The sequence below is a fragment of the Schistocerca piceifrons genome, chromosome 3, assembly GCF_021461385.2.
Source record: "Schistocerca piceifrons isolate TAMUIC-IGC-003096 chromosome 3, iqSchPice1.1, whole genome shotgun sequence".
NCBI classification, from domain to species: domain Eukaryota; kingdom Metazoa; phylum Arthropoda; class Insecta; order Orthoptera; family Acrididae; genus Schistocerca; species Schistocerca piceifrons.
Window position 1 is genome coordinate 169,731,096 of NC_060140.1, and position 26,963 is coordinate 169,758,058.

At 40.9% G+C, this 26,963-nt stretch overlaps 1 protein-coding gene across 2 annotated transcripts in view; it reads right to left on the reverse strand.

Annotated features, from left to right (window-relative positions):
• LOC124789693 (phosphoacetylglucosamine mutase) overlaps positions 1–26,963 on the reverse strand; it is a 149,434-nt gene that overhangs the window by 25,785 nt on the left and 96,686 nt on the right. For both annotated transcript variants that reach the window (XM_047257135.1, XM_047257136.1), the window contains 2 exons: positions 26,409–26,558; positions 116–284 (listed from right to left, as the gene is read on the reverse strand). In XM_047257135.1, the coding sequence (XP_047113091.1) occupies positions 116–284; positions 26,409–26,558 (319 nt within the window). The remainder of the gene's footprint in view (positions 1–115; positions 285–26,408; positions 26,559–26,963) is intronic.

Here is a 26,963-nt window from a genome sequence, read left to right on the forward strand (position 1 = left end):
AATTTTTTTATAACATGTTGTGTTTTAATTATGGTGGTTTTACTATCCACTTAACTCTTTGTTAGGAACATCACATAAGTTTTTAACACTGAATTTAAACAGACCTTATTCTTACCCAATGTTGCTATTCTGTCACCATCAAGCAGGTGAAATTTATTATTGTCATCAGTAAAGAAATAGACAATTCGATCCGCATCCCCATCTACTGCAACACATCGAGCCAATCTGACTTCTGGGACACCTTCTGGTTGTTGCTGCTCTACCTTCACAAAATCTGCTCCACACTGGTGAAAGAAATGTAAGTAATCACACTTGTTTATAACCTACTATGGAACACAGTCATGAAAACATGCACATCACATATCATTACAAGCCTATATATACATTTTCTTGTTGCACAGTGTCCCCTTACTGTGCTTATAAACAATTTAAACAATTTTAAAGACTACGCAGATGAGAGCTCAATCAAACATATCAACTATATTCAGATTTATTTAGTTCATGCTGGTTATAACAAAATAAATAAAGCATGACTGCAGCATATAAAAAAGGAGGAAAAGGACAAATGATAATGATAATATGATGCAAAATTATTACTTCTTGGCCACAGGAAAAGTTAGGATAGGAGATATATATATACAAAAGCGCTGGCAGGTCGATAGAAACACAAACAGACACATACATACACACAAAATTCAAGCTTTCGCAACAAACTGTTGCCTCATCAGGAAAGAGGGAAGGAGAGGGAAAGATGAAAGGATGTGAGTTTTAAAGGAGAGGGTAAGGAGTCATTCCAATCCCGGGAGCGGAAAGACTTACCTTAGGGGGAAAAAAGGACGGGTATACACTCGCGCACACACACACATATCCATCCACACATACACAGACACAAGCAGACATATTTAAAGACAAAGAGTTTGGGCAGAGATGTCAGTCGAGGCGGAAGTGCAGAGGCAAAGATGATGTTGAATGACAGGTGAGGTATGAGTGGCGGCAACTTGAAATTAGCGGAGATTGAGGCCTGGTGGGTAACGGGAGGAGAGGATATATTGAAGAGCAAGTTCCCATCTCTGGAGTTCGGATAGGTTGGTGTTGGTGGGAAGTATCCAGATAACCCGGACAGTGTAACACTGTGCCAAGATGTGCTGGCCGTGCACCAAGGCATGTTTAGCCACAGGGTGATCTTCATTACCAACAAACACTGTCTGCCTGTGTCCATTCATGCAAATGGACAGTTTGTTGCTGGTCATTCCCACATAGAATGCATCACAGTGTAGGCAGGTCAGTTGGTAAATCACGTGGGTGCTTTCACATGTGGCTCTGCCTTTGATCGTGTACACCTTCCGGGTTACAGGACTGGAGTAGGTGGTGGTGGGAGGGTGCATGGGACAGGTTTTACACCGGGAGCAGTTACAAGGATAGGAGCCAGAGGGTAGGGAAGGTGGTTTGGGGATTTCATAGGGATGAACTAAGAGGTTACGAAGGTTAGGTGGACGGCGGAAAGACACTCTTGGTGGAGTGGGGAGGATTTCATGAAGGATGGATCTCATGTCAGGGCAGGATTTGAGGAAGTCGTATCCCTGCTGGAGAGCCACATTCAGAATCTGGTCCAGTCCTGAAAAGTATCCTGTCACAAGGGGGCACTTTTGTGGTTCTTCTGTGGGGGATTCTGGGTTTGAGGGGATGAGGAAGTGGCTCTGGTTATTTGCTTCTGTACCAGGTCGGGAGGGTAGTTGCGGGATGCGAAAGCTGTTGTCAGGTTGTTGGTGTAATGGTTCAGGGATTCCGGACTGGAGCAGATTCATTTGCCACGAAGAGCTAGGCTGTAGGGAAGGGACCGTTTGATGTGGAATGGGTGGCAGCTGTCTTAATGGAGGTACTGTTGCTTGTTGGTGAGTTTGACGTGGACGGACGTGTGAAGCTGGCCATTGAACAGGTGGAGGTCAACGTCAAGGAAAGTGGCATGGGATTTGGAGTAGGACCAGGTGAATCTGATGGAACCAAAGGAGTTGAGGTTGGAGAGGAAATTCTGGAGTTGTTCTTCACTGTGAGTCCAGATCATGAAGATGTCATCAATAAATCTGTACCAGACTTTGGGTTGGCAGGCCTGGGTAACCAAGAAGGCTTCCTCTAAGTGACCCATGAATAGGTTGGCGTATGAGGGGGCCATCCTGGTACCCATGGCTGTTCCCTTTAATTGTTGGTATGTCTGGCCTTCAAAAGTGAAGAAGTTGTGGGTCAGGATGAAGCTGGCTAAGGTGATGAGGAAAGAGGTTTTAGGTAGGGTGGCAGGTAATCGGCGTGAAAGGAAATGCTCCATCACAGCGAGGCCCTGGACGTGCGGAATATTTGTGTATAAGGAAGTGGCATCAATGGTTACAAGGATGGTTTCCGGGGGTAACACATTGGGTAAGGATTCCATGCGTTTGAGAAAGTGGTTGGTGTCTTTGATGAAGGATGGGAGACTGCATGTAATGGGTTGAAGGTGTTGATCTACGTAGGCAGAGATACGTTCTGTGGGGGCTTGGTAACCAGCTACAATGGGGCGGCCGGGATGATTGGGTTTGTGGATTTTAGGAAGAAGGTAGAAGGTAGGGGTGTGGGGTGTCGGTGGGGTCAGGAGGTTGATGGAGTCAGGTGAAAGGTTTTGCAGGGGGCCTAAGGTCCTAAGGATTCCTTGAAGCTCCGCCTGGACATCGGGAATGGGGTTACCGTGGCAGACTTTGTATGTGGTGTTGCCTGAAAGCCTCAGCCACATACTCCCGACGATCAAGTACCATGGTCGTGGAACCCTTGTCCGCCGGAAGAATGACGATGGATCGGTCAGCCTTCAGATCATGGATAGCCTGGGCTTCAGCAGTGGTGATGTTGGGAGTAGGATTAAGGTTTTTTAAGAAGGATTGAGATGCAAGGCTGGAAGTCAGATATTCCTGGAAGGTTTGGAGGGGGTGATTTTGAGGAAGAGGAGGTGGGTCCCGCTGTGACGGAGGATGGAACTGCTCCAGGCGGGGTGCAATTTGGATGGTGTCTTGGGGAGTTGGATCCAGGATCCTAATCCTACTCCTAATGATCCAACTCCCCAAGACACCATCCAAATTGCTCCAGTCCGGAATCCCTGAACCATTACACCAACAACCTGACAACAGCTTTCGCATCCCGCAACTACCCTCCCGACCTGGTACAGACGCAAATAATCAGAGCCACTTCCTCATCCCCTCAAACCCAGAATCCCCCACAGAAGAACCATAAAAGTGCCCCACTTGTGACAGGATACTTTCCGGGACTGGACCAGACTCTGAATGTGGCTCTCCAGCAGGGATACGACTTCCTCAAATCCTGCCCTGACATGAGATCCATCCTTCATGAAATCCTCCCCACTCCACCAAGAGTGTCTTTCCGCCGTCCACCTAACCTTCGTAACCTCTTAGTTCATCCCTATGAAATCCCCAAACCACCTTCCCTACCTTCTGGCTCCTAGCCTTGTAACCACCCCCGGTGTAAAACCTGTCCCATGCACCCTCCCACCACCACCTACTCCAGTCCTGTAACCTGGAAGGTGTACAGGATCAAAGGCAGGGCCACATGTGAAAGCACCCACGTGATTTACCAACTGACCTGCCTACACTGTGATGCATTCTATGTGGGAATGACCAGCAACAAACTGTCCATTCGCATGAATGGACACAGGCAGACAGTGTTTGTTGGTAATGAGGATCACCCTGTGGCTTAACATGCCTTGGTGCACGGCCAGCACATCTTGGCACAGTGTTACACTGTCCGGGTTATCTGGATACTTCCCACCAACACCAACCTATCCGAACTCCGGAGATGGGAACTTGCTCTTCAATATATCCTCTCCTCCCGTTACCCACCAGGCCTCAATCTCTGCTAATTTCAAGTTGCTGCCACTCATACCTCACCTGTCATTCAACATCATCTTTGCCTCTGCACTTCCGCCTCGACTGACATCTCTGCCCATACTCTTTGTCTTTAAATATGTCTGCTTGTGTCTGTATATGTGTGGATGGATATGTGTGTGTGTGCGCGCGAGTGTATAACCGTCCTTTTTTCCCCCTAAGGTAAGTCTTTCCGCTCCCGGGATTGGAATGACTCCTTACCCTGTCCCTTAAAACACACATCCTTTCGTCTTTCCCTCTCCTTTCCTCTTTCCTGATGAGGCAACAGTTTGTGAATTTTGTGTGTATGTATGTGTCTGTTTGTGTTTCTATCGGCCTGCCAGCGCTTTTGTATGGTAAGTTACATCATCTTTGTTTTTAAATATATTTTTCCCGCGTGGAATGTTTCCCTCTATAATATATATATATGGGAGGGTTGGGAGGGTGGAGTTGCAGATGATCCCACAATGTTGCTGTTGGAGAAGTACAAGTATGCACACCGAAACAAGTCTTTGACTTGGAATGGATGCAGTTACAAACTGATTTGCCATTAAAAACTGATTTGGTGGAACAACCAGTGCAATTCTCTGGAAGTTAATAGTAAATGCGGCACACTTACAGCTTCAACACATAAAAGGAATAACATAAAGAAACCCATCTGTAACTGATTGACTACATCTATCACTTGCTTCATATCACCAATAAAGTTTTGGTCCAAACCTTTTAAGTGGATCAAAGAAATGAGTGACAATGACCCACATTTCATGCAAGCCACTAAAGGATTCTTCAAAAGAAGAGTTGTAGCTCAGGGGCTGGACATGTAGATGACACTATCATTAATACAGTACTGGGAATCCCCCTATTAGATGTCATAAGCACTGTTTACTGAGAAGGAAGGTTGATGACGGTCAGTTTACATGCGCTGGAAAAATACTCTGGTAATGTATACTTAAAAATTACTGCAGATGGCAAATGAAGAACTCCGGGTTTATAATCCTAGTCCCAAGATGAAACAAAAGTCCTAGTAAAGGAAGCACAAAGAGCTGTGACTCCAAAGAGGTTTCATATCCAAAGTGAACAGCAATCATAGCAACAGTTAGTTTTAGTTCATTATTTTCAGACACAACAGTATTCTCATGCAATTATATCATTCTCACAAACATATCTGTTGCTTACATAATAATGGCTGTTATGTTAAATCATTTTTTTTCCCTTTCTATACATGTAATCTACATGAAAACTGAATTACTTATAGACCACGACAAAGATAAATTAACAAGTTGTTTTGTGACAAGTATAATGTTTTGACACATCTGCTTAAAAAAAGGAAGAAGAAATACACTCTTCAAACTTATTAATTCCTGTACGTTCACCAGTTGGTTCCTATAAGTGATGGTGAGCAGGCGTATAATTAGATTCGTCGTACCACTATTGCTTAAAAATGTGTATTTCAATCGCATATTATAAAAAGTTATCAGGAAAGCAAAGTTTATTCATACATTCACGATGACCACACCTGTCTGTTCATCATTTCACCCACTGCCAAGATCCTGCACCAGGATGTTCAGAGCAGACAAGAGGAATCTGCGTGAGCAGCGGAGGAGTGATCCTGTATCACCATTGTTATAATCAGGACTACGCACAACAAAATTAATGTGAAGCAGTACAAAACTCAGATTATGAATACTGATCTTAAATGTATTGACACTGGAGGTCTATTGATATTGGCACCAGATGAAGTTCACCCAGGATATGTGTACAGATTTATAAATGACCTTCCAATTTCTTTCAACTATTCTTCCCAATCAATTTTTTTTCCAATTATCCAAGCAGCAATTATTAATCAGCTTTCCATTTCCATTATTTGCCCACCCACATATGCCACTATTTAATGGCGATTTAAAGAACAGCACCGAGCAAAATATGAACAGACCTCTCAATTGTTGAGATAAAAAATTTTTTTTGAGGTAAATGATTCTCTCTCTCTCTCTCTCTGGTTTTTTTTTTTTTTTTTTTTTTTTTTTTTTTTTTTACAAGAAACTAATGACACTTTAGTTGTATTGGTTACAAGTCCATGAGATTGGGAATAAGAAAAAAAACATTGAAAGTGGAAATTAAAATTAAATTCTGCCTAAAAATGAGACATGCCGGGAATGCTGGTTTCAGAGGTAGACGTAGGAAGCTGCAACACTGTATGCTTATATGGCCACACTTGGCGCTGTCTCTCTGGCAGTAGATAATCTTTTATCTTTACGGAAAGCGCATTTCTACAGAAAAGATGAAAATTTGTATAAAGTCATCATTAAAGTGCAAGATAAGTCATTCAAATTCTATAAGAATGTGTCAGATAATAATCAGGTTCATTAGAATATGCAGCTAAATCTACTTTAATTAAAAGTACCGATACATACAAAATTTTTGAAACAAAAAAAATTATTCATATTTTCATTAAAAGCTATTCACAAATGAGTCAAGAGAAATGGCCATTGTTGAAAATTCATTACAAAATGCAATATGCCAAGATGTCGGAAATCCGAGCTTGGCAACAGTTGGAGGTAATGCACCAGCTCATGAACTGGCCAATGGTAACCAAAACAATGAGGCTGATGTCCAACTATCAAAAAATGACGACACTAGTAATATAACTATTCATGATGTCACTTTTATGACGCTCAATGAGACAATTTCACAGTTCTCACCGGGAAACATTTTTTCAAATAGTGAAACTGAAGGGCACAACAGCTTAAAGTCCTTTCATTACTTGCTCACAACATCGCAAACACAAGAACAGGAAACAGTTCGTAAAAACAATGTAAATACTAGTGAGACACACAATTTGGTACAACTCATGCAACAAATAACACAGCAGTTCACAAAACAACAGGAATTTCAGGAAAGTGTAACAACAACTTCAGTGTATGACACAGCAGTTCACAAAAATTCAGGATAATACGGGACACCAGTTTACACAGCAAAATCAGGCATTTAACGATTTCAAGAACGATATTAGTCGACAGTTCAGTGAGGTGAGCAAAATTATATGCACTGAATTATTTGACGAACTATCTGGGAAGTTGACAGAGCTAGGTAAACATCTAAAACAAGAAATAATTACCAACCTGTCCCGCAATATAAGTACATTAACAGAAAGAGTATCACCCGTGGACAATAAACAGGAAGAACTTGCAGGTGAGTTACAAAACCTTAGTGAAGCATATTGTCAAATTCAGGAGATGCAATCCCAAGGGGGAGCATTGGTAAAAATTGTGACGGACATAGTCGGTGAGCTGCAAGACGCGTGCAAAAACTTACCTACAAAAGTACAAAAGTTAAGACTAAAAGTAGGCCAGTTAAGTTTAGAGAAAGAAAGTGAATTGGTAGCTAAAATAGATTCAGGTTTAAGGAATGTAGAGGAAAGGTTATTTATGAGGCAGTATTGCTAAAACTACTGACATTCCAAAATAACATTTGACAGAAGACAAACCCATGCTTTTAGAGAAATTAGATACGTTCACTGGTTACCCACAATGCGTGGGATGCCCATTGAATGAAAATAGCGAATTTTGCAGAATGCAGAAACACTTTCCAGCAGCTGTACCTGTCAAGCAAGCATAACTGCCATGCACTACGCCACAAGCGAACACAAACACAGCTGTCACTGACAGCACAGCGTGCTTGTCAACATTACTTGCACAAGAAGGATTACTTAGACAACGACAATTTCAGGTATTTACCTCTGAAGGGAAAAGAACAAATCCCATGGTCTTTATCAGAGCATTTCGAAATGACCTGGACTGAGGCCCAGAAAATTAGGTTTGTTGTTGGATACACACAGGGTGACGTTCTGCTATGGGCTGCAGACATGGCAAAACGTTTCCACTACTATGAACAGTTTGAGAGTGCCTTTCTGGACAAATGTTGGTCTGAGGCCATACAAGAGGAGCTCGGACATGAAGCATTCAACCCAGCTCCATTCAATAGCAAATATGGAAGCTTAAGAGGCTATTTTGAAAAATATTTGACAAAAACTAGATACTGGATGAATCTGGTATTTCAAAGAGCCGTCTAACTCAGAACCATTCTGGAACATGACATCGAATACTATCTGTACTAGACTCAATAGATTTGATATACAAAGAGAGACCAGCACAACCCAAGCCTGTTAATATCCAAATAGTGCCACAGAGATTTATGGACCAACAAGTGAACAAGATTCATAACAACATGGATGGCAACCTTACCCCACACAGACATATGGTAACGGTAACAGCAATCACAACAGTAACATAGAAAGCCGTAAATTCAAGGGCAGATGTAAAAGAAAAGGGCAAAAATTTCACAAAAACAACTACAACAGGCAAGTAGCATGTGGCCAGCATGTACAATACCTACAGATACAAGCTACCAGCAATAATCAGCTGATTGCTTGACAAACACGAAACAATACCAGACAGCCAAATAATCCACAGACTGTGGAATTCAGCCATCAAAGTAATGCACATATGCCGAATAACGTGGGAAGGCAAAGAGAATTTCAGTCGAGAGCCTCACAGGATACTAACTGGTGTAATCAGAAACACCAAGAGTCCATCTAGAAGAGGTTACACCTAACCCAGAGACCAATGCAACTGCGACACCGGAAAACTTTAACCAGTCACAATAGGCCCCCCATTCTGTGATCTGGGAGGAGAGTGAGGGCACGAGCTTGATCAGCACTTGTTTTATCAGATACGATCTAGGTAGTAATGTGAAAGATGATCTATATCAAAGTAATGAGGATAAACAGAAAAATTTGACAAAGGGCAAGGTACAAGCTACTATTAAAGGCAAAATATCTGACCTTGATCTAAAAAAAAAAAATAAAAATAAAATAAAATAAAAATAAAAATAAATTAAAAAAAATAAAATCACTGATTGCTGTTATCCCATAAGACATTATGTCTGTTTTTGAAAACCTTTTAGTCGCCACACCCACTTGGGTAAAACACTTAAGATTAATTGAACAAGCATTGAGCCACTTTTCTGGATATGGAGTAACAGCAAATCTCAAGAAATGTAATTTCAGTCAGGAAAAGGTAAAATTTTTAGAACACGTAATCTCTTTGGAAGGTATGCTGCCAGATCCTAAAAAACTTGATGCCATTAGGAACTGCCCTGTTCCTCAAAACAAGACACAACTGAGTGCATACTTAGGCCTAGATTCATTTTTCAGGAAATTCATTCCTTAACAACTCATGAACAATTGTGCTTTACTCAATCTTCTCCAAAAAAAAAACAGACCTTGGCTATGGGACAAGCAATGTCAAACCAATTTAGAGAACATCAAGCAATGCTAATATTTTATCTCAAACAGACATGAAGAAGGATTTTTGCGTATGCACTAATGCGTCTTCTCAAGGTTTGGGTGCATGCCTTTTTCAAATGGTAAAAGAGGGCAATCTCATCCCTAAAGTAATTAGCTTCACCAGCCACACCTTATCTGAAGCTGAATGTTCATATTCAGTTACGGAGTTGGAGGGTTTGGCTGTAATTTGGTCCTTTAAAAAGCGTGAATATTTTCCATGGAGTAAGTATACTGTGACCATCAGTCCCCATCATTTTTGTTGACTTGTAAACTGATGCGCCAATGGATATTCAGGTGGTGTATGTATCTTCAAGAATTCGATTTTGAAACAGTATACATAAAAGGAAATCAAAACATAACAGCTGATGCTCTTGCTCAATTACCACAAAGCTTACATGAATTCAACGATTTTTTAGAGCAGGAAATAAGAGCTATGTTGATGGAAGACAAAACACTCCAACCATACTATGTCCACACGTGTAAACACATGGAGCAATTATGGCAGGAAGACAACACTGGAGTAAGGTAAGAGCGAAACTTAAACAAAGTGGTGATGGAAAGTTAAAAAGGTTTTTCACTATTCTCAAAGGTATTCTGCTCCATAGGAACTATTCCGAACAAGAACAATGGCACGTGTGTTTGCCAGAGGAATATGTGGATGATTTTATATTACATACCCACAATACTTGGGGCGTTATGGCACTGCAAAATGCACTGACAAAATAGGTACATACTGTTATTTCCTCAACCTTAGATGAAAAGTACTACAGTGGGTAAGAAAGTGTATTGTCTGCCAGAAAGCAAAACATTTTAACATCTCCAAACAGATAAAACTACATCTCATCGTGGCTAAAAAAAAAAAAAAAAAAATATCTAGAAAAGGTTTCGTTGGATGTGGTTGGACCCTATCACAGAGGTAAGGGGGAGTAAGGTATATAGTAGGTATCCATGATATTTTCCCCAAATATGTGAAACTGTATGCCATTACAGCCAGTTCAATAATAAGACAAATCAAAGACGATAATTTTGTAAGAGTAGGAAAACCAGAAATCATGTTAACAGATAATTCCTCACATTTTTTTGGATGTAAATTAAAAGAGTTTGTGGATTCCAACCACATCAAACACATTTTAGTATCCAAATTTCATCCTGAAGCATCCCACACAGAAAGGTTGTTTAAGGAATTAAAAAGGTTTGTGAGGACCTATATACCTCGTAAACATACCAAGTGGATTGAATATGTCACTGCCTTCTTACAAGTTGTTAACAATCTTTCCCATACATCTACTGGATTTACATCAAATGAGCTGATGTTCAATTGCAAACAAACAGACAAGTGGGAAAAACCTTTGCCCAAGATACTGATACCGGAATTATCACTGGACGATAAAATACAACAAACCTAGGCTAAATACAGAGAAGGAATTTATGAGAAAGTTGAAACGTACAACACAATTTTAAATAAGACAAAAGGTGTTACTTAGGACACATCCTAAATCCATAAAAATTTGAAAACTGAATCATAAGTGGCAACTTCTATACACCGGACCATATATAATTACTAAAATCCCCTACCCGGGAGCATCAGATTGATACACATGAACTTGTGTAAAGACAAAGGCCTTTACCCACACAAATACTTGAAAATGTTTATATATTGAAAGAAGGGCTGTATACCCTTTAAGTTGTATATATGTATAACAATGTTAACCATTGGTTGCGAAAGCTTGAATTTTGTGCGTATTTTTGTGTTTGCTTTAACCCACTTCCAAACCATAACCAAAAAATTTTTTTTCTGCTTTCAACACTATAAAATCCACCGTTTCCAGTTCACAAACAGTTCCTTTCACCTATTAAACAACCATTTCGGCTAGTTCCAACAACTTTCGCTTTATTTCTATTTCCATTTTTCCCACATCACTGATCATTTTTAGCCGCTTCCCACAGGTTTTAACGTCATTATTTCTTCGTCAGAAAATTGTTAGCCTCATTTTCATAATCTGCCACCACAAAACCACTCCTTTTAATACATTTACACGCAGTTTTTTCGAAATTTTCGCAAATTTCTCCACCCTTTAACGTGTTTTGGTGGCAACACAACCACCTAACCTTTGTGCACATCATTGTTTACCAACCCAAGTTCACCACAGGATCAACATAACTCAGCTTTAACCAACACTTTTTCAAATTTTTTCACACCAGATCTCCAGTTGCTTTCTAATTCACCTTTATCTCTCCCCATATATTTTTATTTTCATTTACATTTCAGCCTCATGTTACACTTTCCACCTTATAATACCATATCACCCTCACAACATCCCCACAACGACCCCATTAAGTTTTATTTACATTCCCTTCGCAAACATGCCTTCACCCTAGCCAGATTACGGTCCCATATTTTATTTACTCAGGCCTGTCTGACATTTGGCATTACCCCCAAAGGCCTCACACTTAAAGTTCCCATCTCTGGCTGTAGCCCTTCTTTCCATCAGTCCCTATACCAGTTCCAAACTGAACAATCCATTGCCCTCACCCACCTAATCCTTCACCTACACATCAACTCAGCCAATGAACACACCCGTCAACTCCTATCCTTAATAAAAGTCCTCAATCTTTCCTCTCCCACATCCACACCAGCTGTTCAAAGCATCCTCCTACAGGCCAACCGCAAATTAGAACAGCATGCCACCCTCCACCTCAAAAAACTATCCAATCTCCTGGTTTCCCACCTCCGGAAAGGCAACTCACTCACCCTTCACAATCTTTCCAGCAAACCTCAACCTCCTCTCATTGCACATAGACCCAGTCTCTCCCATCTACTCAATCTCCCACTTCCAGCTCCACTCACCCCAAAACCTCAAAATTCTAATCATCACAATCTGGAACCACAACACCCTAATTCAGTAGTTAACCTTTCCTCCAAACCTCTCTCCCAATCCGAAACCTCTGTCCTATCCAAAGGCCTCACCTTCAGCCCTACTCCCAGATTCAACCAAACAGCCCTCGTCAAAGATTTACTGTCCTACACTCGTACTCTCTGCTGGAAATATCACTTTGCCACGAAGAAAAATGATCCTAATCCTACTCCTAATGATCCAACTCCCCAAGACACTATCCAAATTGAACCCTGCCTGGAACAGTTCCATCCTCCGTCACAGCGGGACCCACCTCCTCTTCCTCAAAATCACCCTCTCCAAACCTTCCAGGAATTTCTCACGTCCAGCCTTGCCTCTCAATCCTTGTTTAAAAACCTAAATCCTACTCCCAACATCACCACTGCTGAAGCCCAGGCTATCCATGATCTGAAGGCTGACCGATCCATCGTCATTCTTCCGGCAGACAAGGGTTCCACGACCGTGGTACTTGATCGTCGGGAGTATGTGGCTGAGGGACTGCATCAGCTTACAGACAACACTACATACAAAGTTTGCCAAGGTAATCCCATTCCTGATGTCCAGGCAGAGCTTCAAGGAATCCTCATAACCGTAGGCCCCATGCAAAACCTTTTACCTTACTCCATCAACCTCCTGACCCCACTGACACCCCGCACCCCTACATTCTACCTTCTTCCTAAAATCCACAAACCCAATCATCCCGGCCGCCCCATTGTAGCTGGTTACCAAGCCCCCACAGAACGTATCTCTGCCTACGTAGATCAACACCTTCAACCCATTACATGCAGTCTCCCATCCTTCATCAAAGACACCAACCACTTTCTCAAATGCCTGGAATCCTTACCCAATCTATTACCCCCGGAAACCATCCTTGTAACCATTGATGCCACTTCCTTATACACAAATATTCCGCACGTCCAGAGCCCCGCTGCGATGGAGCGCTTCCTTTCACGCCGATCACCTGCCACCCTACCTAAAACCTCTTTCCTCATTACCTTAGCCAGCTTCATCCTGACTCACAACTTCTTCACTTTTGAAGGCCAGACATACCAACAATTAAAGGGAACAGCAACGGGTACCAGGATGGCCCCCTCGTACGCCAACCTATTTATGGGTCGCTTAGAGGAAGCCTTCTTGGTTACCCAGGCCTGCCAACCCAAAGTCTGGTACAGATTTATTGATGACATCTTCATGGTCTGGACTCACAGTGAAGAACAACTCCAGAATTTCCTCTCCAACCTCAACTCCTTTGGTTCCATTAGATTCACCTGGTCCTACTCCAAATCCCATGCCATTTTCCTTGACGTTGACCTCCATCTGTCCAATGGCCAGCGTCACACGTCCGTCCACATCAAACCCACCAACAAGCAACAGTACCTCCATTATGACAGCTGCCACCCATTCCACATCAAACGGTCCCTTCCCTACAACCTAGGTTTCGTGGCAAACGAATCTGCTCCAGTCCGGAATCCCTGAACCATTACACCAACAACCTGAAAACAGCTTTCGCATCCCACAACTACCCTCCTGACCTGGTACAGAAGCAAATTACCAGAGTCACTTCCTCATCCCCTCAAACCCAGAACCTCCCACAGAAGAACCCCGAAAGTACCCCACTTGTGACAGGATACTTTCCGGGACTGGATCAGACTCTGAATGTGGCTCTCCAGCAGAGATACGACTTCCTCAAATCCTGCCCTGACATGAGATCCATCCATCATGAAATCCTCCCCACTCCACCAAGAGTGTCTTTCCGCCGTCCACCTAACCTTCGTAACCTCTTGGTTCATCCCCAAACCACCTTCCCTACCCTCTGGCTCCTACCCTTGTAACCGCCCCCAGTGTAAAACCTGTCCCATGCACCCTCCCACCACCACCTACTCCAGTCCTGTAACCCGGAAGGTGTACACGATCGAAGGCAGAGCCACGTGTGAAAGCACCCACGTGATTTACCAACTGACCTGCCTACACTGTGAAGCTTTCTATGTGGGAATGACCAGCAATAAACTGTCCATTCCCATGAATGGACATAGGCGGACAGTGTTTGTTGGTAATGAGGATCACCTGTGGCTAAACATGCCTTGGTGCACGGCCAGCACATCCTTGCACAGTGTTACACCGTCCGGGTTATCTGGATACTTCCCACTAACACCAACCTGTCAGAACTCTGGAGACGGGAACTTGCCCTTCAGTATATCCTCTCTTCCCGTTACCCACCAGGCCTCAACCTCCGCTAATTTCAAGTTGCCGCCGCTCATACTTCACCTGTGATTCAGTAACATCTTTGCCTCTGTATTTCCGCCTCGACTGACATATCTGCCCAAACTCTTTGCCTTTACAAATGTCTGCTTGTGTCTGTGTACATGCGGATGGATGTGTGTGTGTGTGCGCGCGCGAGTGTACACCTATCCTTTTTCCCCCTAAGGTAAGTCTTTCCGCTCCTGGGATTGGAATGACTCCTTACCCTCTCCCTTAAAACCCACATCCTTTCGTCTTTCCCTCTCCTTCCCTCTTTCCTGATGAAGCAACCGCTGGTTGCAAAAGCTTGAATTTTGTGTGTATTTTTATGTTTGTTTGTGTGTCTATCAACATGCCAGCGCTTTCATTTGTTAAGTTACATCATCTTTGTTTTCAGATATAATGTATAACAATGTTAGATTTACGATGCTGGAAAGTCACATTCCAGAATTTATGTGGTTAGTTGATAAGGAAAATTTTTTGTTAGTGTTTTTTCTTATATGTCGAATGTGTAAACAATAAAATGAGTGGTTGTAACAAGGAGGAATTTTACTTTTGTGCATTTAGAGATGACAATACTCTAAAAACAATGGTTCACCTTGTGTGTAACCCAGTTTTACTTTTACGTGTCAGGAGGTGACAATACTCTAAATACAACAGTTTGACATGCGTGTAACCCAGTTGTAAACAAATAAACGAACTTGTGAAACACATGGTAGCACACAGTGCAATACAGAACTCGCCGAGACAAAAGTGGTATCAGAGCAACACAGTACATGCACATTGGGGAGCAAGCTAGTCAACATACCACAAGCGCATGCAATGCAGACAGGCACAGCAGGGAGTGTTGGAGCACCAAAAAGAAAACAAACCTGATGAGCTACAGCCTGCACTAGCAAAGATAAGCTACAGGTATTATACATGGGGGAAAGGGATGCTAAACTACAAAATATTTACTTACACTATGCTACTATATACATTACATCTATATACGTACAATATTTACAAATTTAAGTATTGGAAGTTCAAGCTCTAATTATACTTGATGGGCCAGAAAAGTCTTGCTGCAGGTAAACAAGCGAGTACAGTGTAAGCGGCAAGCTGAATAAACAGGCTGCACCACACCTATAATACAGTTTTTCTTTCAGATTTATAAGGTAAGTACAGATGCACACATGATATTAAATAAGTTTTGTGATAGCACGACTGCATACTGAAGCGAAGGGGTGTGAATACATGGTTGAATATTTGAAAAAGATATTAGTAGCCATTAAGCCACTATACACTTATCCAAGAAGATTTAGTTTTAAGTTAGTATTAAGTTTTTTTCTTCCAGGGAACGATGCATCCACACATCCTGAAGTGAAGAAAGATAAATGCTTGTAGAGTGTTACGTACCACATAAACATAAGGAAGGACCACACCACAAGATAAATATAGTTTTAAGTTTATGTTATGTATGAATGCAATGGTGTGAAAGTATGTGAAGAAGAAAACAGTTGCAGAATGCCACATATCACGATGCTATCCATGAAAGCGTTAAACACCTGATTTATATTGAAATTTTTATGCATGTTTGTTACATACATAAACAATGTTGTACACTCATTGTATGTAATATACCGTATTGATGATACAACTCTGGATACCTCAGCACATGGAATGGTTATCCTTTATACAATGAACATAACATGTAAATACTGAGTTGCACTTTTAAACACTGAATAAGTATATGCTTCAATTGGCATCGTCAGGTTTGAGTTGTGTGTAGAAACAAAAACTATTTTGAAATGATAATTAAATGGACACCCTAGCTGCAAACAGGCATTGGTGTACTTCATTGGGGACGTGTTGAAAATGTGTGCCCTGAGTGGGACATTTGTAGTGTGCCTAATACATGTTTGCCCATCATACTCATTACTCGTGGCAGATTAATCTACCAAGTCCCGTACGAGTTCGGGCATAGCGTGTGCGTTCGCACAAGAAGGTCAATGGCCAGGAATCCATATTTTTTAACTATATATGACGGTAGTATCTGTTCTCAAAAGAACAGTTACCGTTGAGGACCATGGAGCTTTGCAAGAAATGAAATGATAATTAAGTGGATAATTAAATGTCCCCAATGAAGTAAATCAACGCCTGTTTGCAGCTAGGGTGTACATTTAATTATCATTTCATTTCTAGCAAAGCTGCATGGTCCTCAACTGTAACTGTTCTTTTGGGAACAGATACTACCATCATATATAGTTAAAAAATATGGCTTCCCAGCCACTGACCTCCTTGTGCGAATGCACACGCTATGCCCGAACTCGTACGGGACTTGGTAGATTAATCTGCCATGAGTAATGAGTATGATGGGCAAACATCTATTAGGCGCACTACAAATATAGTGGTGTGGACTTGTTGGGAATGTGGGTCTCACAGGGAGCGTGCAAGGGATAAGTCCCTGCAGGCACACTATCCTCTGTGCCCCTCGGTGCCTCAGATGGATAGAGCGTCTGCCATGTAAGCAGGAGATCCCAGATTCGAGTCCTGGTCAGGACACACATTTTCAATATGTCCCCAATGAAGTACATCAATGCCAGTTTGCAGCTAGGGTGTCCATTTAATTATCATTTCATTTCTAGCAAAGTTGTATGGTCCTCAATGGTAACTGTTCTTTCGGGAACAGATACTACCGTCATATATAGTTAAAAACTATTTTGTTCTTGGGATCACAGTTAAGTCTATTAATGAGATGTAACTGAGCACATAAATGCCTTTCCGTGGAATTTCCTCAACCCTGTGGTGTGTAGATCCTTCCTGGAGAATGCTAGAGAGCAGCAAGTAGTATCTATTGTAGCACCTATCGTTTATTTCTTTAATTCTTTGGAATTGATAAATATGCTCCAACAAGAAGTCATTGTATATTGAAATTAAATGTATATCAATTTATGCCATAAATAAAAACAGAATCTATTATTGTATGAATGTTGTATAAAGAGTGTATAACCAAATGAGAGTTAAATGTGTACTCATACAATTGGAATCAAATAATGTTACAAAAATGAAAACAAAATGACAAGCAGTGATACTATGTATAAAAAGGGGAGAGAATATGTTACAAACTATAATGTATATAAGCAAGGATAATGACATGTCAGCAAATGAATAGGCTAAGTTTATTTTGTAATTGTATTTGTATTTTAATATGTTATGTGTATAGTATGTGGAAATGAAACTACAGAAACTTTATGTAATGCAACTGTATGAAAGACGCTTGAAAACAAAGCACAAAAACATACAAAACCTGGTTGCAAGTGTTAAGTGTGCGTGTGATATACGTGTGTGTGCATGTGATAAACTAAAGATGGCAATACTTCGTGTAACATGAATTTTTTGTGCTCGACAATGTCGTAAAAGAGGCAAGGAACTTACCTTGTTGACGGATGTCAGATGTAAAGCTGGTGTCCTCACTGAATAAGTAAGAGCAATGAGGTGAAATAAAAGATTTCACAAAGGATCATGCTGCTGAACATGAGCTTCACAAATTTGCGCAGTGAAAGCTACTGTAAATGCACAACACGGACACACTGGCCTCGTTTTGGACATGTGAGTGCAAACTGGGATGATAACGGACATTGGGCTGCGCACATACGCTTCGCAATCTGAACACTGTGCAGACGCTGACTGACAACAAAGGGACTATGTGGTTACATCAGGCACTTTGTTCCGAGAGAAAACTTATGTATGTATGTATGTATGTATGTATGTATGTGTTAAAAGAAGCTAACATGCCTATATAAACTGATACCATTCAGGATAGCTCCAATGGCTAAAAATCAAGGCTATGCCCATACTGGCCAGGATTATCAACCCTCAAAAAGGGAAATAAGCTCAGACACTGTGCACTTCTGTATGACGTCAGTGCACAGTGAGAGGCAATTATGTTGAGTCTTTTTTTTAATAGATGTAAGCTATATATTAAGTGAATGACTTATAGACCACGACAAAGATAAATTAACGAGTTGTTTTGTGGCAAGGATAATGTTTTGATACAGCTGCATGACAAAAAGGGAGAAGAAATACACTCTTCAATTTATTAATTCCTGTACCTTCACCTGTTTGTTTCTATAAGTGGTAGTGGGAGGACGTATGATTAGATCCGTCGTACCACTATTGCTTAAAAATGTGTATTTCAACCGTATATTAAAAGTGCCATAAAAAGTTATCAGGAAAGCAAAGTTTATTCATACATTCATGACCACCACACTTATCTGTTCATCATTTTGCCTGCCACTGATATCCTGCATCAGGAGGTTCGGAGCAGACAAAAGGAATTAGGGCGAGCAACGGAGGAGCGATCCTGTATCAGCATTGTTATAATCAGGACTACCCACAATAGAATTAATGCGAAGTTGTGCATAACTCAAATTATGAATATTGATCATAAATGTATTGATATTGAAGGTCTGTTGATACTGGTGCCAGTTGAAGTTCACCCAGGATATGTGTACAGATTTAGAAATGACCTTCAAATTTCTTTCGACTATTCTTTACAATCAATTTTTTTCAGTTATCCAAACAGCAATTATTAATCAGTTTCAATAATTTACCCACCCACGTATGCCACTATTCACTGTGTAGGAAGTGTCAAAAAATCTCTATTTTTTTTTTGTCTTTCGTACTATTTCTATAGCATATTGTAAATAAATCAAAGTTGTCAGAACTTAGGTCACTAACAAAGAGTGTGGCTTCACAGGAAAATACACCCTGCAACAGAGATGAGACACACTGTTTTGGAACCTGAAGTGTGTTGCAGATAACTGCAGATAAGCATGCTGTTGCAGAGTTTTTGAAACCCAAGATGACCATTTTTATTTGATAAAAAGAAGTGTTCAACTTAATGACTAACTACCAGTGATTAAAAAAAGATTAATAACACATTCAGTGTCACCCCTACAAAATTACTGTAACTAACTAAGAACAAGACATTAAAATTATTATGATTTACAGCTTGTTTCTTGCAGATAAGGTAACGGTAACGAGCCACTTTTTTTAATGCTATTTATTCACATAAATAGTGTCGTTACCAGTTCAAACCGACTGGTTCATCATTAGATTCCTTGTTCAAATTAAGACACATTTTTGTTGTAGTTTACATTAGTTTTCACTTTTTATTCCCCCATATGGTGAAAATTCGTTGGGGTGGTGGTGCTGTTAAAATTCTGCACCATTATGTTGCAGTGCTGACTGCGGAATTCCGATTGATCATCTCTTGGTTTTGACAGGGCGATGTTGGTTTCCACGAATTCTCCTTGAAGCCTCAGCATCTCACCATGCACCAGTTCCACCAAAGAAGTATCTGGATCTGGTTTGAAAGTGTATATGAAGTTGAGTAATATCATGTGAAGGGCCTTGGTCCTCTCAGCATCATGGCACATTAGTGCTGCCTTAAGTGAGCGGTGCCATCTCTTCATCATCCCATTGCTGGCCGGGTGGTAGTTTGTCATTTAGTGGCAAGTTGCACTGCAAAACTTCCTGAGTTGGTCAAACAGACTTGATTCAAAATGTTGTCCTCTGTCTGTCGTGGCAGCCAAAATGCGACACCCAATATGACACAAAAGCAAAAGCCACAGTTTCTACTGTAATGTTGTAAATCAGTGCACCTTCCAGCCAGCTGGTGTAACAATCTATCATCAGAAGTATACAACATAAGCCTTCAGAGAATGGCAATGGACCAATGATGTTGATATGGACATGACTAAAATGGGCTGCTGTAATTGGAAAATTCCCTATTGGTGCTTGTATGTGGCAATGTATCTTGCTGTGTTGGCATTTAAAATAACTCATCCACTCCTGGCAGTCCTACATTCCCAGCCATACATAATGATTTGTCGCCAGGTTTAATCATCGATCAAATATCAGGATGACACAGGCTGTGTAGCATACTAAAGACGTCCCTTCTGTAGACAATAGGTAGGAATGGTCACAGACTTGACATGGTCATGTCACAATAGAGCCTGACATCACTCGCTAGAATTTGGATAAGTTGCAGATCCAATGCTGATGTTCCTGTTGATAAAAGTCCTTGTAGTTCTTGGTTTGACTGTTGAGAGGTGGCAAGCTCAATGTAATTGATCATGCTAGTAATGCTTTCAACCTGAGAGAAACAATCGGCCACCACATTGTCAGTACTAGAGATGTGCTTGACGTCCATGCTCAATTGCTAATAAATATAAGCTGACTGTCTTGCCTACGTAAAAAGTTCACATTGTTCTGGTGAAAGGCTTAAGTTAGTGGTTTGTGGCTGGTGTAAATAATAAACTCTCTAGCTTCTAGGTGAGGGCTAAATTATCTGACAATCCCGTAAAAGACCAGAATTTCTTTGTTGTATGTGCTCCAAGCTTTTGTGAAGGTGATAGTTTGTGCAAGAAAAACAAGAATGCCTGTTGTATGTCACTAGATTGTTGTTGCAACGCTGCGCCGATTGCCACCTGGCTAGCATCCACTTCCAGTGCCAAAGGTGCAGTAGGCTCAGGGTGCGCCAGTAAAGCGGCATCTGTGATGCTCTTTGTGGCTGCTTCAAACATCACAATACACTATCAGTCCATGCTATAGGTGAGTTACCCTTATTCTTTGGGTTGGTGAGTACTGCAATTAACAGCTCTTGTAATGCAGCAGAGTGTGGCAAGTGATGGCAATAAAAATTTAACATGTCCAGAAATCAATGCAATTCCTTAGCTATACTTTAGTGCGAAATCCATAAGATGGCAACCAGGCTTTCTGGTAGAGGTAGCAAACCTTCTGCTGTTGTTGTATGTCCTAGTAAATCCACTTTGTACTGGCCAAAGACATATCTACGAGGGTGGTTTGAAAAGATCTCAGAACAGAATAGAAAAAGAGTACTTACATCACTGAAACACTTTTTATTTTTTAATGTAATTTCCTTGTAGATTAATGAACTTGGTCCAGCGATGTTCTAGTGCCTTGATCCCATCTCAAAAATGAGTTTCCTCAAGGCCTGCAAAATAGTTGTCACCTCTAGCTATCAATTCTTCATTTGAAATGAATCTTCATCCACTAAAAAAAAAAAAATTCAGTTTTGGTAAGAGATGGAAGTCTAACGGAGCCACATCAGGTAATAATCTGGGTGTGGCAACAATTCATATCTTAGTTCATGTAATTATGCCATGGCAATGGCACATGTGTGCAGGCGCACATTGCCTTGATGGAAGATGATTTTCGGCCTTGCTAAACCTGGCCTTTTCCCACATATCTTTTGTTGTAATTTGTCCAGGTGGTTAGCACAGTATTCTCTAGTAATTGTTTGCCCAGTGGGAAGATAATCTACAAACAGAATCCCCTTCACATACCAGAACACCGATTCCGTGACCTTTCCCGCTGATGGAATTGTCTTTGCTTTCTTTAGTGTCGAAGAATCAATATGTTTCCACTGCTTTGACTGTTGTTTTGTCTCTGGGGTATAGTAGTGCACCCAAGTTTCATCTGTAGTCACAAACAGGTGCAAAAAACCTAGTTCATTTCTTCTAAAATGGGCCAAACATTGTTCCAATATCTCCAATATCTCCACTCTCTTGCGTTTTTGATCCAGCATCAACAGTTGCGGCACCCATCTTGCACGTTAATTTTTTCATTTCTAATTCTTCAGTTAAAGTGTGATATACCCTTTTAGATGACATCTGGCAAGTGTGAGCAATTTCTTAAACTTTCAACTGGCAATCTTCCATAACCATTTTGTGTACTTTTGGAATGGTTTCTGGAGTAGTGACACATCTTGGCCGACCACTGTGTGAATCATCATCCAAGATCTCTCGGCCAAATTTAAATTCATTTGTCCACTTGGCAACAGTTGAATATGAAAGAGCAGAATCCCTCAGTGTATTCTGAAAATCGGTATGAATATCCTTTTCTTTCATACCTTTCTTTACAAAGTACTTAATCACTGCTCGAATCTCGATTTTTTCCATCTTTGCAAATCACTACGCGGGAACAACAACAGAGCATGTCACCCCCACAGCTCTCTTCAAAGTGCAATGACATGGCATGTGTTTACAGGCAACAGTCCACTGAATATCACATGAACAATGCATTGTGCTACTGCTGACCTCTCGTGGTGATACCGCGAACTTTTCAAACCACCCTCATAGTAGTGTTTAGGATGACGCTGTGGTGTTCCCACGGCTTGACTGCTGATGTTCCTCTGTCTATGCAAAGAAACTAAAATATTGTTCAGGTAAGCAAACGAAAAGGTTAGGCCCTGGAGCATTGAGTGAATGAAGCATTGCCAACTTTGAGCAGTGTTCCAGAGTCCAAAAGTCATAAATTTGCTCTCAAACAGGCTGAAAAGCGTGCTGATTGCTGTCTTGAGAATGACTCATTCAGCTACAATGATCTGTGTGTACACTTTTATGCAGTTTAAGGCACTAAAAGTAACTGCACCACTCAACACATCCATATAACAATGGCACTGGATATCTGTCCAGCATTGTTCTGGCATTCATGTTTCTGCCACCCAAATAACTTTGGCAGTATGAAAGGCTGTATGCCGCCAAAATCTGGCCACTGTTAAACCTGTGGTGTTATCAACTAGGCATTAGTTCTTCATGTCCAGTAGTAGATTGTAATGGGCAAGTTAGTTCGATCCAATGATAGGTTCAGCAGTGGTGAAATCCCAAACGAAGACTCATCATAAACCCAGGTCTAGTTACAAGCACAGAGTATTGCACGTTGTTATGACCGAGTTGTTTGCAGCAGTCAGACAGAATAATATGGGTGGTTGCTTCCTGTGCAACGCAGTCCATTGATAAATGGACAAATTAGATCCAGTGTGTATTAAAAATTTCCAGCCAGACCACCAATCACAAACAAATAGGCCCAGAGACGCTGACCAGCAATTGCAGGAGGTGCCTACTTCCGAAAGCCGCAGCCATTTGGGTTAGTGCAGTGGGTTATGCATCTGCGTGCTTGCTTTCTGAACTCCGAGTGATACTAGGAGATACCTTACTGATCCAGCTCAGTTGCAGAAGAGATCATCTATGATCTGCCTCCATCTTTGGTATCAATTAAGGTCTCTGTCATCATTCGGACCGTGTCAAGATAACAGTTCGCCAGTCTGCTGCATCAATAGATCTACCTTGGCTGCCAAGACATCATAACTGGAGCAGAAACAGTTGGTTTCAAGCTAGTACACTGCACGATGATTGCGTTGACGTGAGTCGGTATCATCATGTCCTGGATTTTATCTGCCAACTCTGGTACTACATTCAAGGGTAAGTCAGCCTGTGATGCTATGATTGCTTTGAAGAAGTGGCAAACGACGCCTTTATATAGTGAGCAGTTAGCTGTCCAGAATGGTTCCCATGTCTACTTTTCTTCTTAGGTGCTGCAAGTACTGCAATGGTTTCTGCCTCTGATATCTTCCTGTGTGAGAACCTGACAGATTCGCTCTTCTTGTGATGCTGACACTCACCAGATCAGTTCTGCCTGAAGCTGGTCATAGGAGTTAGCCCCTGGTGGTGAGATAATTATATCTTGCACTTCTGTGGCATACTGGTGACCTAATACGCTTACTACCAGCACAAACTTCGCAGCATCCACTGAAAATCCAGAACAGGAAAAACTGGCCTCCACCTGCACAACCACAAAGCTGGATTGTGTGGCCAAAAAGTAGTAGTCTTACAGCCAGGCATGACATGGCAGGATTAGTATTAGTCATTCTGTAAATCTCTTTCATAAGAGCTCATTAATCCAATGATACTAAATGTTTGTTTACATTGGGGTCACCACTTTGTCGGTACAACCCGTGCAGACTGTCATTCGACTATTAGAACCTGTGTGTACATGATACAACGGAACTAAACAACACAAAAACTCCCTTGAACATGCAGGGAACAAAAACATCGGAGTTATGTCTTAATTATGCACAACCTACTTACATGGAAGATACAAAATATAAAAAGCATAACTAAACAATAACACACACACACACACACACACACACACACACACACACACAGCGCCTCTGGTGTCTGTCACAAAACGTTTGACAGCACAGTGTTTGTGCGCGCACCCGCGCCCACACACACACATACACACACACACACACACACACACACACACACACACACACACACACACGAGCGCACGCTCACTTAATCGATCAGTTAAAAGGGACCATCAGTTTAGCGCAGACTTCAAACCATGGTGCAAACTGCCATTTTTGAGATATACAAGGTGGGGCAAATAAAGGTGACCTGGAGGAGTGGATAAGATTGGACGTGAGTTTGTGGAAGTGTTAATGGAGGAGGAAAAGACTTACAATTACTTCCAACAGGACGGAGCAACTGCCCATACAACCTTTGAGCATGTTTACAAAATCTTCACCCCTGACAAGAGTTGTTCACACAGGTCAGTCTGATCATGGCCCTAGCTGGCCACCCAGGGCACCTGATTTGTCAGTGTGCATTACATTGTGTGGGGAGCCCTCAAGTCTAAGGTGGATCACAACTACTCTCATAAACTTCAAGATCTGCAGCAGAACATTTTGGATGAGACTGCAGCAATTCCAGCAGTCCAGCTTTGATTTGCCTTCAGCAGCTTGCTGACCAGAGCCCAGAAGTGCCAAGAGATGAATAGTGATCACTTTCAACAACTGCTATAGTCAGGTTATTACTGTATTTCCTTTCCTGTGCCATGTGTCCTTGTACCCTGGAAATCTGTTCTCCGGGCCACTTTTATTTGCCCCACACTGTGTAACTCACTGCCAGAGATAAAAGAAGCAACAAGTATCAAACAATATCGTAGGGTCCATGGGAGACTGAATCTCAGATCTTTGCATTTGTAATCTAACACCTACACTAAGAAAATATATCCCCTATTTACTTTAACTTAACTAAGTCACAAAGCCACTACAAATGTCTGTAAAATCCAAAAACTTGTAATAATGGACCCATCTCCCATCCTTCCTCCCACCCAACCCCTCTGCCACTTCACCGTTTTCTTATTATGGATTCATCTTACGACTTTTTTACTGTTTTCAGAACAGTATAAATATAAAAAGCATATTTCTTTATTGCCCTTTTACCAATAAATGTTCATAGAAAACTTATTCCTTGTTCAAATGATTTCAATTATACATAAAATAAAAAAATTAAGTGACAAAGAAGAATAGTATAAAACAATAACAGAGAAGTGAAGTTAGTATGGCTGACAGACTTAGTTGGAAGATCATGTTATCATCAGCAGATCATTATCTTCAACAACATAAAAATATTCTCACTGAGAATGATTGAAGTGCTGATTCTCTGTGCATTTATAAATTCATTCTGTCTTAATGTAACAAATGAGGCTGGCTACTTTCACAATGAAAGATTCTTATATGCCTCAAACACTAAGTCTAAACTCAAACAGAACAATTTTTGTATGGAACTGACCAGTTGTCAGCAACCATAACTAGAGGCAAAGTACAACACAACACAAAAATATGAGTGCTCTACTGGACTTGCATACAGGCGTCTCTGCAATGTATGATGAACAAAGGTAAGTCTATGAGAAGAAAGATAAACTGTGCTTATGACACAACATTTACACATTCAGAAATACATCTAATTCAGTGACTAAGACAATAATACTTATCACTCCATCTGGCTTACAGAGGATACATGGTAAATTAATAGTACTATAGATGGCTTTGATAAGTTTCAGTGGAGGCAGATTAGCAAACGCACAGAAACTGCATCTTTGCAGTACAGATACTAAACAAAGAGAAAGCCATATTTTGTGATATTTGTTTCAAATATTTTGTTTTAGTAATTTTTATCACGCAAATAATACTTTTAATCTAAAATGGACTGTGACCATGGTAAATTCAGTATCTGTTAATTGCAATGGGAGTTTAAGGCTGTTATGTGTCTTCTGCACAAAATGACTTCTCTGCTCCACCTGTTATATTCTGTGGACATTCTTATACTTTTCGTAAGACCAAAGCCAGATTACCACAAGCTACAATTTCTGAGTTAAGAAATACATACTCACATGATAATTCAGCTTGCCTTCACCATTATTGTATGGTTTGATTGTTAGGAGTCCATCTAGGAGTGGGATAAGCTCCTTCATAATCAATGCCCCAACGCCATTTGCACCATCAAACAAAATTTCAGGTACATAGTTGCCGCTGGAAGAATTCTGTAAAACAGGTAACAATTAAAAAAAAGGAGATAAATGATTCTAAATTATTAGTATTCATCAGCAAGCCTCCTTACAACAAAAAATAACTTATAACATTTGAGTGGTATTCTCCCCTCAAAAAAAAAAAAAAAACACCATGTTACTTCATTATTGCACAATTCAACTCTCAATACCCGTGACATTATCAAAAATACAGGCAGAATGGAATCCACCTTTCATGATTATAAGGAACGTTTCACAGACAAATATCATGGTAATCTGTTTTGCACAGTGTTTCTGTTATGGCAGTAATATTTTAATGCAAAACATATGTAATCATCCTTTCAAAACATTTTTTTCTATGAAATGGTGTGATGCCATATCCGAAGTACCTGTGTGCTTTTCACTCAATAACTCTTCATT